Genomic DNA, 16066 nt, shown 5'->3' on the forward strand with positions numbered 1-16066 from the left:
TGTACTAAAGCTGTTTGTGTGTGTGTGTGTGTGTGTGTGTGTGTGTGTGTGTGTGTGTGTGTGTGTGTGTGTGTGTGTGTGTGTGTGTGTGTGTGTGTCGCCAGCAGGAAGGCTGTCCCCAACAAAATCTTCCAAACACCTTTCCAAAGGAATCATCAACCATGAGGAGAGTGAGACTCCATCTCCCACCATGCAAGAGAAACCTTCAAGGATTTCAAGACTCCCCAAACAGACTGAAAGTGCCAAACTGAACCCCAAAACTCCTGTGAAGGACTCGGCTGAGACCTCGACGTCTGTAAGCAAGCTTCCAACAAGAGGCCAGAGAAGTCCCACTAAATTAAGAGTCAGAAAATCTCAACAGCCCCCCACTGAGACCCCGGAGGAGGCAAATCTCAGCGTATCCACAGAGACGACTGTCAAAGAATCTACGGGTGTCACGGCAGCTCAAATGAAGGATGTCGGAAATGGTGACAAATTGAAATTCAAGTCTGCCTCCACAGAGAAGGAAAAGGTTATAAAGCTTCCTGGTAAATGCAGCACGAGCAATATTAAGGAGAAAGAAGAAGACATGAAGGAATCAGAGGGAAGCAAAACCAGTGCTACACATCAAATTTCAAACACACAGACATTACAAAACCGTGATGTGGTTGTTACAGAGAAGGTGAAAATTACAGGCTCGGGAAGTGAGGATGGGAACCTGACTAAGCCACAAGTTACTGATGTAGATAATACTTCGACTGATCAAGGACAGCGTGAAGCCAAACAAACAAAAGCTGAGATTCTACCGGAAAATGTGTCTGCCATTCAAACGGGGACGAAAACACAGACAGCACCAAAAACCTCCCCTTCGTTAAAAGAAAAACCCACACCAAGCAACATAAAACTGGATTTAATGCAGCATGAAGAGACAGAATCAACAACATTGGCTCAGGATGTAACCGATATGTCAGCCAAGCCTGTCGTGGACGGCGGAATTCAAAGGGGCAAAATGGACCAGTCTGACCAGGAAGGTGTTACGGAAATAAATGCACTCATTTCCAAAGAAGAGATTACTTCAAGCAGCCTTCCTGATAAACCGGGCTCAAAAGACCAAGATCCTGAACCCAAAAATTTACTCAAAGGCCCTGTCACTGCTGCCTCGGGTCAATCCAACGTAGCCAGCGCAGAGCTGCAAAAGAAGTTACCCAAGGATCTAACAACAAATGAAAAAGACAGAAAGGATTTAGTAAAAGATCTTGAAGCAGAGGAGAAAAATAAAGAGGAGGTTGGCAGGAAGCCAGCAGAAGCTTTGGACAGTCAGACACAGACTGTGGCTGTTTCTGAATCGCCCAAGAATGTTGAAAACCGTACAGACAAAGAGGCTCTTTTACTGGCAGGAAAATCTGAAAGAAAGGATAACGACTCCAAACCAAATGAAAAGATACTCATAGATGCAGCAGTGAACAGCACTGACTCACAGAACAGTTGCAAAGAGGAGCTGGAGGGCATAATACCCGAGAGAACAACAAAGAAAGGCATTACGGCTTCAGAGGAACACAGACATGCAGCAGAGGAGGAGCGTTTGCTTCCTGATTCGAAAGAGGAACCACGAAATGAAAGTACTGCCAATGTGACAGGAAATGAAGAGAGCAAGAAATCGGAGGGAGCAGAGCAGAATGTAAAGACATCAGCTGTGGGAGATGAATCCAAACTACTTCAAAGCAAAGACAAGCCGGTGAGAGACGGAGGTAAAACAGAGGAGACCTTATCAAATAAGACTTCTGAATCTGACGCCCCAAACAAGGAGAACAAGAAGTCTTCCATTCCCGTGATAAAATCTGAGGACGTGGGCACTGAGAAGAAAACTTCTCCAGCAGCGTCCAAAGGTCCGACTGCTGCGACTGAGACATGCGTTTCAGTGAAAGACTCACAGAAGACACCAGGAAGCCACATTTTACGGAAGGATACAACTCAACAAGTAGCAGCTGCTGTTACTGCCCCTCCAGGTGCCGAGAGCCTTAAAGAAGCCATGGAAACTAAAGATTCAGTGGAGGCCTCGGTGAGTGAGGCTGCTGCCGCTGCTGCTGCTGCTGCTGCTGCTGCTGCTGCTGCTGCTACTGCTGCTACTGCTGCTACTGCTGCTGATAGTCAAGTTAGCACTAAACCAGAACAAAAGTACACTTCTGCTGGTGGCCAAGAGGAGGACGTGAGTAAATCCAACTTGACAAAACCAGAAAAATCAAAACAGAACACAGAAGCAGAATCCCAGGAGAACCAACAAGCAGAGAAAATTCAACAATCGCCCTCCATACCCACTGGCGATAACAAAGAAAAGATTGATGCCAAGAAATCCTCATTGGAGAGCGTAGTGAACGAGACACCAAACAGTGAAGTTAACAACCAAGACGCTCAGGTGTCCATAATTGATAGCAGCCAAGATGGGAACATAAAGCCTGAGAAAAAGAAATCTACTGATACAGTAATCAAACGGACTCCAGCAATGGTGAAAGTCGATGCTGAAAAGGATACGGTGGAAAAGCAAGCTCAAGAAATTAAAACTGCAATACACAAAAAGAAAAATGTGGAGATTGAAATCAAAGATTCATCATCAGAGACTGAAAAATCCCCTGCAAATGTTAATAGTGGAGTTTGCCAAGAACAGGAGGCGTTATCAAAAGACAAACAAGAGGTGGACGTCGCAGGAACAGAGAAAAACAAGCCTGCAGAAATCAAACAGCCAAATACTGTCCCAAAACAAGATCTGGCAACAGAAGCGCCGCAGGACAGCCGGATTGAAGACCTAAAGCCTGAAACCAAAGAAGCAGCTGCAGCTGAGTTTGTAAAAGAGACGGCATGTGAAAAGGCTAATAAGGAAGTGGTCGCACAGCAAGATCAGCAGCCCACAGTTGTGGAAGACAAAGATGAGGCTGTAAAAAAACCAGAGCAAGACAAATCTACAAAATCCAAATGTGTAAATGATAAAGTACAACAAGAACCGGAGAAGGCAAGAAATGAGGCGAAAGAGAAGAAGGTGCAAAAACAAAACACAGATACAACTCATGAAAGCAGCTCTGGAAGCACTTCTAAAGACACCAGTGAAAAATCTGAAACCAAAGACTCATTGGCAGACAGTTTGGAGACCAAAACATCTACTAAGCAGGATGAAACTAGTACCAAAAAAGATGTAACCATCACGGAGAAAAACAAGAGTACTGAGAGTAGTAAAGAGAAAATTGAGACCAAAGATAAATCGACAAAGACTTTGGTTAATGAGGCACCGAGTACAGAAGCAAAGCTTGGAGCTGTGACACAGCAAGATCAGACGTCTGTAATGAATGAAAAACAAGAGAGTCTAACAAAACCAGCCCGGGACAAATCGACAGGAATCAAAGGTTCTGGTGAGAAATCAGAAGATAAAAATGAGCCTAAACATGGAAAGAAGAAGGCTGTAGTGCGGGAAGAAGCTGTCATTAAAGATTTATCTATGAATAGTGTGGTTAGTGACAAAGATGTAAATGTTACCAAACCAGATAAAAGGAAAGCAAGAAAATCTAAATCTTTGAAGGCCGACTCAAAACAGAATCAGGAAAACACTAAAGAAAAGTCTGAAACCAAAGATCCATCGACAAAGACGGAGAAAAACACTGATCAGCCCACAAGTTGCAAACAGGAGCAGGAACCCAAGACAGAAAAAACTGGAAAATCGAGTGTTTTGTCATCTGGAGAAGCAGCGAATAAGACTCCCACTAAAAAAGAAAAAGAAGTTGTAGAAGTCGAGCCCAAAGTGATAAAGGACAAGAACTTGAAGACTTCATCAAAGACGGAGGCCAAGCAAGAACATGAGTCTGGTTTATCAGATAAAACCGAATCACCCCACGTGGTGTCAGATAAGATACCTGTCAGTACTGATGCTAAGACCACTGATAAAGACAGTAAAGGAAAACATGTAACAGACAAGTCTTTAGCTGCAGCTGGTGTGAAACAGCAAACGACCATAGAGAAGGAAAAGCCTTCAAAGCCAGCAGGTGGCAGTTTATCTCGTCCCACAACATCAAAACCATTTGTTCCGCCTCTTAAGAAAGACTCTCCTTCCAGCTGGCTCGGTTTGGAAGATCATCACCAGAAGAAGCCACATCCTCAAATGAAAAAGGAGCGGAAACGAAAGGTGAAAACGTCGTCTGGTCAGAACGACTTCGACGTCGATGATTTCATGTTGAACGTCAAGGAAGGGGGAATGCCCTTCTCGATCCCGATCAGGAGGCGGATTCATAAAAAACCCCAATCGCTGCCTTTTGTCATGCCGTCGATTAGGGAGGATCACTACGAGAAAACATTTGATCCCGAAGAATTCCAAATCGGGCTGAGGAAAAATGGCAGGAATTTCATGGATCTTTTACCAGCCTCGGTAATCAAGCGAAAAGGTAGAGACATTACTTCCCTGAGTGGGAAAAAACAAACGGAGGACGAGGCCTCCATAGTAGAAAACCTTGACGGGCAAGAGGAAAACGATGGAGCCAAACACGAGGCTAAAGACCAGACGCAAAAAGACGAGGGAGAGCCGGGGAAACTGACGTCCCGGCTTGGACGGATGTCCATCCTGTCCAACTTGCTGAGCACCCCCCGGTCCAGCAGGAACGCAAACAAGGAAGCCACACGGAGCACGTTTTCGTCTGCGCCCGGAAAGCTGGGAGTAGATAAAGAAGGTGCAAATACTGCAGATCACCCGGGAGGTGGTGCGGGTGCAGCTGCTGAGTCAGCATCTGGCCCCTCCCCTGCTCCTCCTCTGCCCAAGTTCTCAGAGATAAAGCTGCCTGATCATTTGGAGAAGTATCTCACGGAGAGCAAACGGACCACGGGCAGCTCTGAGGACTCTGCACAGATGACTAAACCCGATCTGGATTCCCAGGAGGGGGCTGCTGTGGAGCAGGACTCTTCGGCAAAAGATGTGAACGTGGCTCTGAAGAACCCAGCAGGACTGCCTTCAACCAGCCACAGCCGACTGCAGACGTCTCAGAACGGACTTTACACTTCTAAGACAAAGGTAGGCCTTGTATTTGCTGTACTTCATTTGTCATAAACTTTCACCGACTCCTCGGGTTTTCACCAGCTTAAGCAGACAAACCACTGATATTTTGCAAGTTTCGGTTACCCTGGCAACATGTGCCCCACTTTCACATCCTGTACTTAGTTTCTGTGATACTGCCGCAATGTGGACGTGACTCATTCGCAAGTAGGGACAGGAGTAAACGATGTTTGACACGGGAGCATTTTTTATTTTTTTTTGTTGTTTGCTCAGCATATCTGCCCTGCTGCGATAGGATCATTTGCACCAATGGCGGATTTATGCAAAAACAAGTATATTTAGATTCACACGGCGTTCAGAGGAACAAGAATTGTTTTGTTCCGTCTCGGTCTGTGCATGATAAACTTTACATCATCTCTGTCCAACAGCTAATCCCAACTAACAATATGTACAAAGCAGTATACGCCCTTTACCTTTCACCAGTCCACCAATATGAAAAAAACATACAGAAATGTTTACGTAGCTCACAGTATACACTCTATGATGGTGCAGTCATTGAGCTGAATAAGAACTAATCAACAGACTAAAGTGATCTATAGATAAAAGGGTAAAATTGTTTCCCAGATAATGTCAAACTAACAAGTAATAATGCTCTAAAGGAGATGCAGCAAATGCTAATTTCATAAAAAGAAAAAAACCAAAATACATTGATTTAAAAAGACGTGAGGATGTTTGCGTGTCCATCAATCATATTTCTAACTTTGTCTCACAGGTGCCGGTAATGAGAGGATTCCACAAACGGCCCGGAAAGGTACATTTCTGACAATTATGTGGCAGATTGCATGGAGGTGACACAAAATATTATGACAATAATATTCTTTTTCTTGATCTAGATGGTTCTGTTCGAGCATGCACAGTTTGGAGGAGAGGCTTTCGAACTCCACCATGATGTCGAGGACGCCACCAGCATGACGCTCTCCCCGGTCATATCGGTCAGAATCATTAGAGGATGGTATGTTTCTTCATGTTGGTGTTTATTGTACCTCATGGAATATTCTGCCGAATCACATTCAAGATGTGTTATTTGAGGTGCTCCCTTTGAAATATCAGTTTCAGATCCATCAGCACTGAAAATCTACACTCATTTTATGCTTAATCTGAGATATTGCCTTCAATAGGTTATTCATATATATATAATATATAATGTGTCCCCACAGCTGGCTCCTCTATGAGAAACCTGGCTTCCAGGGCCGCGTCATTGCACTCGAGGAGGGTCCTACGGAGCACTTGGTGAATATGTGGGCAGAGGAGGGGGCTCCAACAACACTAGATGAGATGGGTCAACCTGTCCCGACTGCACCGATGGTCATTGGTTCTATTCGCCTGGCAGTACGGGTAAGTGAGCTTTTGAGTCAGCATCTGTCTGACTTCTGGAATTCACCTCATATGACCCCAACAATATTATTGTTATTATTATTAGTCATGTATTTTATTTAAAATAATTTTTATTATTAATTTATTTCAGATATAAAAGCCTTTGTAAACAGTCTATGTAAATAATTAAATATATATTTAATGGAAATACATTTACACAAAAATAATCTACACCCAAGTATGTGCACACATATACATATTTACACACCATTCTCTTCTTCTTCTTCTTCTTCTTCTTCTTCTTCTTCTTCTTCTTCTTCTTCTTCTTCTTCTTCTTATTTATACACACACACAGCTTTACATTCATACCCACATACACATTCATTCAGGAGTAGAAGTGTGTGAATTAAAACTGGTATATCAACAATATTATTTATTTGTTATTCGTTTATCCCATTATTTTACAGTCTTTTCTTCACTCCTTTGCTGTGTTATCTAGGACTACAGCGTTCCACAGATCGACCTGTTCACGGAGGTCAATGGGCTGGGCCGCGTGGCGTCTTACTGTGACGACACAGTAGAGATCAGCTCCTACGGAATCCCGCAGACCACCGGCTCCATCAAGGTCCACTCCGGAGTGTAAGTCCAGCTAGAATATATAAAATTGGGGTTGTTGCTTTACGGATAATGTCAGTCTCATTAATTGAAACTAATTTGTCGTTTGACGTTTCCTGAAACGTTCCAGGAAAAATGTGTCATCTGAGTTCTGTGTGTGAAGGATCGCATGCCGCAGGCTTGTCAGGGCTTGTGCTTGTCATGATTTGAGCTGGGAGGATATTTGGTACTGTTGTTGACTGGTTCACATAAATGGCCTAATTATTGATGTTATTATCTTCTGGGCGAGATGGGCCAGCTTTCCCAGACGGCTTCACAATGAACACACCTCCGTTCGCCTTTCCTCGCCTTCCTAATGTTTTCATCCGCCGCTGTGTGTCTGCAGCTGGCTGGTTTACTCCAGTCCAGGATTCGATGGGTTAATAGGCGTGCTGGAGGTGGGCGAGTACCCCTGCCCTGAGACCTGGGGCTTCCCCGAGCCCTTCGTTGGTTCTCTCAGACCCCTCCGAATGGTAGAGCCCAACAAATATACAGCTCCACACACGTTTGCACCGTCACTCATCAGTCTGACGCCACGTGTCTCTTTTTCAGGGGGCGATCCGAGTGGAGCATCCCAATGAAGTCAAGGTTTGTTCTGCAACACATCCACTCATGTACATGTACTATAGCGGGTTCATGCTGGCGTGGTGTGGTTATTGTAAGAAAACAGCCACTCGCATGGGGTTGAGAAATGCTGCAGTTGTAATCTAATCATGTAAATGTGAAAAAGAGAGAAGACTTTGGACCTCGTGCAACTTTTCTCCAGATACTTAGAGAAGTCAGGCGCTAACTGGGCTCAGTTGATCATAAATGTAATGATCCAATTATTTAATAACATTTAAATTTGATTATTGTGTTTTTTTCACTCTGTTAAGAAAAGACTGAAAATGGAGAGCAAAATGATAATATGTTATTATGTTTTGCTTCATATGCAAGGAAAATAAGGTGTATTTCAGAAAAATGTTGATGCAATTAAGGAAATCTTAAGTACACGGATCCTGTAAATACTGTAACAGTACAAATCTGAAAATGTAGTGATTGTGGGTCAAAGAGGCAGAGCTTGTCAGCACTCTCCACTACATGCTGAGGAATGCGAACAGCCCCCAGCCTCTGAAAGACCCATAGAAGTGACAACAAGATATGTAGTTTGAGTCCGTACTGCGCTCAGTGGCATGAAAGGCATTCTACCTCTGAGTAGTAACGGACCAAAAGATACACACCTGGCAGTCACTAGGGATACACATATTAAAGTCACCATGATAAGAGCATTTCAGCCCATTTGCCACACTTACAGCGGGGGACCGTTGAAATCCTTTGTGATTTTCTTTCCTTTCAGGCCTTAGTGTTCGAGAAGCCCAACTTTGAAGGCGAGTGCATGGAGGTGGACTGTGACGTCTCCAGCTTGCAGCAGCTGGAAGAAACAGAGACGGACCAGCTCGAAGCGAAGGGGAAGACACTTCCCGCCGTTGGCTCGATGAAGATACTCGGCGGCCTGTGAGTGAACGGAAAGATTTATACTTGTTATCTACGAGAATCTATGACTTCTTTGCAGACACTCTTCTGTGGTTTTTTTTTTTACTGCTAATAAGAAAGTGTGAATCACACTCGTATATTCTGAACATGCCCTAAATTATACAAATACCTTTGAGGCACGAAGAGCAATCTCTCAAGAAAATATTACAAAAGATCGAGGGGTGGCAATACTTGGGTTTGTACCAAGAGGTTGAGAAAGTCTGGGAAATCTTCCAAATGGAACAAATAGCATATTCTCTTCAGTTGAAAAAGCAATATACTCGGAGAAGGAGTTTGCTTCTGGTTTTGTATTACAAGTCAGTAATCCTCATTTTCTTTACCTCCCGTATGCGACTTCCCCTGAATAAAGGCAGCTGATGACAACAGGCTACAAATAATGTAATTGTGAAATATTTATATTTATACAGTATATGAATGTGTATGTTTAAAAAATCACACTCAAAACTGAGTTAACACGATTTTTAACTGTATTGGACAAATTTTAACGTAGTGTAACAGTTACAGTCTATATATGACTTATCAGATATTTGAAATAAAAAGTGTCACATGAGACACTTCATGTGACGGGTAGAAGAGGTCCGTGCTCTCGGTGAATTCAAGAGAGAAAATCTTTTGCTTTAAATCGTCGTTCAATTAAATAAAAAAAAAAAGTGTGAATGCAAGGCTTTTAACTTGAAGGAAAAGTTTATTTGTTTTCACTTTTTTAATACAAAATGTATTTTAATATGTTTTGTAGCTGGGTGGGCTACCAGGAGGCGGCGTTTGAAGGGCAGCAGTACGTCCTGGAGGAGGGCGAGTACCGCGACTGCAGCGAGTGGGGAGGATCAGAGGAGGGGCTGGGCTCTCTCCGGCCCGTACTCGCTGTGAGCGTCACTTAAATACTGCAGCTTCCCTGTTTCATCTCAGTCCTGTGGGTCACTGATGATTGTATCTTCTCAGGATTACCTTTCCCCTCACGTCAAAGTGTTCAGCGAGCAGGACTTTAACGAGCGGGGACTCTGCGCCGACCTGCTGGGCCCCGTCATCGACATGGACGCCATCGGCCACGGTGTCAAAACCCAATCTGCCAGCATCACCGGCGGAGTGTGAGTCAAACCGTCCGTTCCAGTCCTCACTGTTCTCGCTGGGCGCGTGCGTCTCACCTTACAGACGTGACTCGTTGTTCTGTTGTTGTACAAAGAAACACGCACGTGAAACTCGCAAGCGAGACACATTTCACTGCGTCTTGTGGCCCTCACTACTATTATATAATAAACCTCCACTTATATGCAGCCTTCATTGAGCTGTTTTACCTCGATCTGATCTCTGGCGAGAGCTGGACGAATCACCTCAAATGCTGCAAAAAGAAAAAAAGGTTCTTGAACATTGTAAAGAGTCACAAAAAATTCACTTCAGCTTTATTTATATAGTACGGAAGAGTTTTAGGGCCACTGAAAAAAAAATTAAATTCGGAGGCTTAAAAAAAAAAAAAAACCTTCGTGGCCCCAAAAAAAGTCGAAAATCATAGTCGAGATTTTTTTTTTTTCACGGAGAGACGTCAATCCATCCCTCTTCATTTGCGCGTAGATGTGAATTCACATTAAATCACTTAATTCTGACTATATCGGGTTGCTTACTGCTTATGGACGTGTGATTTTACACAGGATTTCCTTGATTAATAAGAACACATGTAAATAAGCAGCCCGGGATCCGTGCCTTTGTCCTTCGTACTCGACGAACTTCCACGACGGAACCAGGCAGCAGGCTGCTCTGTCTCTTCTCGTCCTGATACTGATGATAACTGCACCGTGTTTATGAGCTAGATTCTGTCCTGAAGCATCTTTTCATCACTTTATTAAACCGCCTGATATGCATTTTGAGGAAGCAGTCACACGCGCTGGCCTGTCGATGGACGGACTTTTTTTTCCACCTCGCAAAAAAAAAAATCTCGAATTTGATTTTCGACTTTTTCTGGGGCCACGGAGGTTTTTTTTTTTTTTTTTTTTTTTTTTCGCCTCCAAATTTTTTTTTTTTCTTCAGTGGCCCTAAAACTCTTCCATAATATAGCACCCTCCTTATAGGAAGAAACCTTTGCAGAAGAAGCAGCTTCCTGCTATTCTGGTTGTGGTGGGGGGATAGAAGGAGAGAAAACATGACAGAGATCTACTCTTTGAAGATGGATCAGGGCGGGAAAAAGATAGTAGTGATAGTTTCACTAAACTAGATCTCCACCGCACATTATGTGAGTTCATTCACCCGCCTTTCCCTAACACCACAGTAGTTGTGCCGCGCCTCCGTCTCCAGTCAGGGTGAGTCAACACTGTCATGTTTGATCAGACTAAAACAAACTCCGTTGGAAATACTGCGATCTGACTAGTTTGATATGAAACAAAAGCAGGTTTGGGCCCGTTTCCCAGCGCGCTCTGGACCGATTAGAAATGTTTGCGGCGTTCAGACTTCAATCAAACGTTTATTGAACAGACACAAGAGGGAACATGCTCCAGAGGCATTGTAACTCACAATTGGCGATCATTATTGTTCACGATCGCATTTAAGCGCAGCTCACTGTTTTGTTATAGAGCTTATGTGGCGGAATTTAAAAAGCAGGACATGTTTTGTTTACGTGTTTTGATCCAGTGTTAAAAATGACGTCAAATCAACTGAGAAGTTTTTCCAGTAATAGAGAGTATTGATGAATCCCAAACAGTTTTTTGTGTCTCCTGCAAATACCCTCATCCAGCTTGTTTCGTATCTGTCTTGCTTTGTGTCTTTGTGCTTTTTGTTTGACTGTTTGTGTAAAAGTGCGTAAGTGAAGTGTCTTTGCGGTTTGCAGGTGGGTGGCGTTTGAAAATCCCGGCTTCAGCGGGGAGCTGTACGTCTTAGAGAAAGGCATGTACGCCAACCCCGAGGACTGGGGAGCACACAACTTCAAGATCTCGTCCATACAGCCCGTCTTCCACGTAAGAAAACATCCACCTCACACGGGAGTCAACCTGACGGGATCTGTAAGGTTTTGTTTACACCGGCCTCTTGTTTGTTGTGCAGGACATGCTGATGGGAACAACTAAGTTCAAGGTATCGTCGTCTTCATTCATTAGACAACATTAAAGGACAATGTCTCTGCTGGTTGGGGCTTTTCCCCTCCATTATACTTTGTTCCTCAAGGTTTTACTGAGTAATTCTGTGATGAGAGTCCATCATCTGGGACTCAAACTTCACTTCCCAAACAAACAAACCTGATTGAGTCTTTTCAAATCTTAGTGACGCCTCCGCTTGTTCGTTCCAGGTCCATCTCTACTCTGAGCCGGACTTCCAGGGGAGGCTGGTGGCTCTGGACGACAGTGTGGACGCTCTGGAGGAGGACTTCACGCCCAGGTCCTGCAAGGTGCTGGCTGGCAGGTACAGAAAAACAACTATACAGCCTCTTCATGTTTTCTTCTTTAAAGTTCGCTCCCGTTTCAGAAATAATGTGTATTTGTGTGTTTGTCAGCTGGGTGGCGTATGAAGGGGCCCAGTTCACAGAGAATATCTACATCCTGGAGGAAGGAGAATACCCCAACGCAGAGGCCATGGGCTTCCCGGCGTCGGACACCAACATTCGATCTATTCAGATTACCGGACATGTGAGTGTTGTTTTTTCTCAGTGTGTAAAAAAATCTAAATAAAGAAATTCTCCCAAACCAGGAACGATGCATGAATCATCTTTTCCTTCTCAGGATTTCTCGCTCCCCTCCGTCAGCGTCTTCACCAAAGATGGCTGCAGAGGTCGGCGGGCCGTGCTGACACACGGAGTGGTGAATCTGCATCTCGCCGGCGTGGACACTCGAGTGCGCTCCCTGGTGGTGGAGGGAGGAACGTACGTCACACAGCGCAGCGCGCTGAAGATGCGAGCACTTTAACATTTAACCAAACATTTCACGAGGCTGATTGAGACGGCGTGTGCCTGCAGGTGGGTGATGTATGAAGGCAGTAACTACAGAGGCCGACAGCTGCTGCTCCGACCCGGCGAGGTGGCTGACTTGTTCAGGTGCAGCGGCTGGCAGCGAATCGGATCCCTCCGCCCGCTCCTGCAGGTATGGAGGCAGAAGATAAGACCTTTCTTCATGACGTTTTTATGTGTTAATGGAACAAATCTTATCTCCTGTCGCACAAGCACACTAGCCACAGCTCCTTAAAGGGACACGACACTAATTTTGCAGATCAACAGATACGATTTAAGTCATGTCTTGTGCTGCTTTAGGCTTTCAGTTATTCTATAATTTCAATTAAACTCCATTCAATTTGCTCCAGATTAATCTCTCAGTCTGGACTGAAGAACGAGGACGAGCCCCCCAACGGAATTTATTTTATATTATTTAGTTATTTATTAATTGATTTCAGACATGATATGTGTGCAATCCTATATACTCCACCATACCTATAAATATATATACAAATCTGTATATAAACCCTTTAGTGATAATATAATGAATTAAAGTTACATTTTTATGGAAACAGATTTCGAAAAATAGATTATCTATATTCAAGTATACACACATATACATACAAACAAACATCCTAGGTCCAATTAGCATGTGTGAAAAGGGGTAGGAAGAAGTAAAACTTATATTATGATTAATGTAATTCATGTAAAACTTCAACCACATTCGACTCTCTCACCAAGTACTAATTTGTTGTTGAACACCAGATTTGCGAATCTTTTTCCATCATAAGATACGATTAAAGTTATGTCTCATGCTGGTTTGGGCTTTTATTCATTTCAATTCGTCTCCATTAAAGTAGCAAAAAACTCCCATTTTATAAAGTAATCACTATACATCGTCATACAATCTACATTTCTCTAAATCTGTTTGTCAAACCCTTGTTTCGTTTCTTGTCGTCCAACAGAAGCAGGCGTACTTCCGCCTGCGGAGCAGGGAGACGGAATGCCTGGTGTCCCTGACGGGAGCGCTGGACGACATCAAGCTGATGAGGGTCCAGGCCGTGGAGGACATGGGAGGCGTGGAGCAGGTGTGGCTCTATCGGGACGGACAAGTCACCTGCAAGGTACCGCACGCTCCTCTCTCATTTCCTCACTTCCTCACCGCCGTGAGTGAGAAACACAAACAATAAGTGGGAGTCGTGCGCAGAACCCTCTCCCACTTTCCACCCGGAGACACAAGCAGTTGTGTTCATGGGAACGTCACAATGGAGACAATCGACTCTGTGCGGGAAAAACAGGAAGTCACAAGGAGTCCCAACAGGCGTCTCTCATCCCAACAAAGAGTGTCTGTCGTCTGTCAGCGGGATATTTCACATCACTTCTAATGAGGCAGGAAAAGAAAAGGGCGAAACTAGAACCTCAGACCCCGTAAACACAACTCAAGTATTTTATTTTTAATCTTGTTTTCATAATTCTCCCCCCAAAATTGTATAATTCTTGGGCATGATAAATATATAAATAGAAAAAAGAAATACTGTTCTCAAATAATAATCTAAGTATTAGTTACATTTTAAGTGGAATAGGTTGTACTCAATTCAATTCAACTGTATGAAAGTCATTCTTAAACTGCTGGTGCTGCATTAGCTCCCCCTAGTGGAGAAAAGTTATAACTGACATTCATTGATATTTAGTATCAATTTAGTATTTATGTTCATATCTAGTATTATTTGGTACTTAATGCATTTTTCCACTTTCAAACTCGTACATACACTTACATCATAAAACCAGATTATTCTGGTTAATAATGTTGTTTTTTCTCTATAAATTGTAAAATACAGAGTCATTTTGGTCAATTTTACACTTTTAAAAGATTTAATTCTTTGTAAATTGTGTTTATTTGTGCTTTCTTCAAACTGTTCCAAACCCATGGTGGTGAAAACATTCAGTTTAAACTAATTTCAATGGTTAAAGCATGTTGAGTTACTCCTTTTAATACCGTTGGTTAGTTTTTTGTAAAGGCCACCTGGAAAAATGAAAAGCTGCACTATAATATCAGTTGTTCCTCTCTTGGTCTTTTCTCTTTATCAACATTACTGGATGTTTTCACAGCCACTTTAAACAAAAAGGTGTTGAATAAGACAATGAACCGTGTGTCTGCTTCCGTCCAGCTGGCGGAGGACTGTTGCCTGGAAACGGCGGGCGGTTTGATGATGGCGGGCGGGCGACTGTGCGTCTCGCCGGAGCGAGGGAAAGAGAACCAGCTGTGGGACATCAGCCCAGACGGTGTGGTGCGCTGCCACCACCGGCCGGATCTGGTCCTGGAGGTCAAAGGTCAGGCTGCTTCACTCTGTTATGGTTCAATTACTGCCGACGTGGGACAGAATCTGATTGGTTGAGCTTATTATGACTCAGGCTTCACTTCCTTTGTCCTTGTTTTCATAACAGAAATGTGGAAGTATGATGTTGTGGTATTAAGTACATTAGATTACTAGATTGTCAATAAAACGAGGACATTTCCTGTTTCTAAGACTATAGAAGTTTTTTTTAGATATTTCACTGTATTTTACAGCAGAAAGTTTATTTTTTAGTCATTTCAGTTGTAATTATGTGAAAATACAGACGTTTTCATCACATGTACTCTGCGCAACAACCTTAAATTTAAAGGTTGTTATGGCACTACTCTACCCCTCAGGATGAAATTAGGATGCATGAACTAAAACGTGTTTTTAAACCACAGAGAGGTTGGGGTTGCCGGCTTAAGTTCCCCTTTTAAATTCTAATTTCAATTTCTGAGATGAAATTACAATAAAAACTAGAAAGTAGAGGCCAAAACTAAAATGATGTGATCTCAGAATTTATTTAAATCTTATTGGAGGTTAATTAGATTTATTAAAACGAGAGGAAAGAAATGTGTGACTTTAGATTTACCGACTAGATCCTGACGTCCGACACTTATTTCAAATTCCAGGGGGTCAACAGTACGACAAGAATCAGGTCATCGTCAACACACTGGACGACGGGAAACTCAGCCAGAAGTGGACGGTGGAGATCTTATGACCTGATGAACTGGAACCCAGGACACTTTGAGTTTTGTTTTGTTTACTCTGGTTGACTGGACCAACAATCCTGCACTCACTGATCAAACCAGTGAAACGTTTCCAATCCTTTAAGACCAAAGACTCCTCGTTTCCAGCAGCGGGATTTCAGCCCTGTTTCGATGCTGCACGCGCCTTCCTCTTCCTCCGGTACGACACTGCTAAACTCTCCTCTCTCTCAGTAGAAACCGGGAGCTGTGATATGAAGTCTTGACGTGCCTCCGAGCTTTCTAATTCTTGTACATCACATAGATCTACTGTAAAGTTTTGATATATTTCTAGGAATTAATAGTTGTTGTTTTTTATACAGACTGGACTTTTACCTGCTTGTACAGATTAGATTTCCACTTAAAGACAATAACATTGCTGATTGTGTGTAAATACCGGATGTTAAACTGTTACATATTAAAGCATGTGGTTCTCTGTCATCTCTGAGCTTCATCTGTCAAGAGACGAGTAGAATTCATGTTTTTGCCGGCGGGACAGAAAAAAAAACTAAAGAGTAAG

General features: G+C 43.2%; 1 protein-coding gene across 2 annotated transcripts in view; it reads left to right on the forward strand.

The window, feature by feature from the left end:
* crybg1a (crystallin beta-gamma domain containing 1a) overlaps nt 1-15987 on the forward strand; it is a 48106-nt gene extending 32119 nt beyond the window's left edge. The window contains exons 5-24 of one of the 2 annotated variants that reach the window (XM_080479362.1): nt 105-2038; nt 4886-5020; nt 5775-5813; nt 5896-6014; nt 6220-6397; nt 6876-7015; nt 7377-7503; nt 7583-7618; nt 8367-8524; nt 9300-9426; nt 9503-9648; nt 11376-11502; nt 11588-11617; nt 11829-11941; nt 12033-12165; nt 12259-12398; nt 12492-12615; nt 13430-13588; nt 14633-14795; nt 15433-15987. In XM_080479362.1, the coding sequence (XP_080335488.1) occupies nt 105-2038; nt 4886-5020; nt 5775-5813; nt 5896-6014; nt 6220-6397; nt 6876-7015; nt 7377-7503; nt 7583-7618; nt 8367-8524; nt 9300-9426; nt 9503-9648; nt 11376-11502; nt 11588-11617; nt 11829-11941; nt 12033-12165; nt 12259-12398; nt 12492-12615; nt 13430-13588; nt 14633-14795; nt 15433-15521 (4217 nt within the window). In that variant the 3' untranslated portion in view covers nt 15522-15987. Of the gene's footprint in view, nt 1-104; nt 5021-5774; nt 5814-5895; nt 6015-6219; nt 6398-6875; nt 7016-7376; nt 7504-7582; nt 7619-8366; nt 8525-9299; nt 9427-9502; nt 9649-11375; nt 11503-11587; nt 11618-11828; nt 11942-12032; nt 12166-12258; nt 12399-12491; nt 12616-13429; nt 13589-14632; nt 14796-15432 lie in introns of both variants that reach the window. The other variant, XM_080479361.1, reaches the window with a different exon arrangement.
* Nucleotides 15988-16066: the final 79 nt, after the last annotated feature.

This window comes from Lipophrys pholis (genome assembly GCF_963383615.2).
Source record: "Lipophrys pholis genome assembly, chromosome: 14".
NCBI lineage: Eukaryota > Metazoa > Chordata > Actinopteri > Blenniiformes > Blenniidae > Lipophrys > Lipophrys pholis.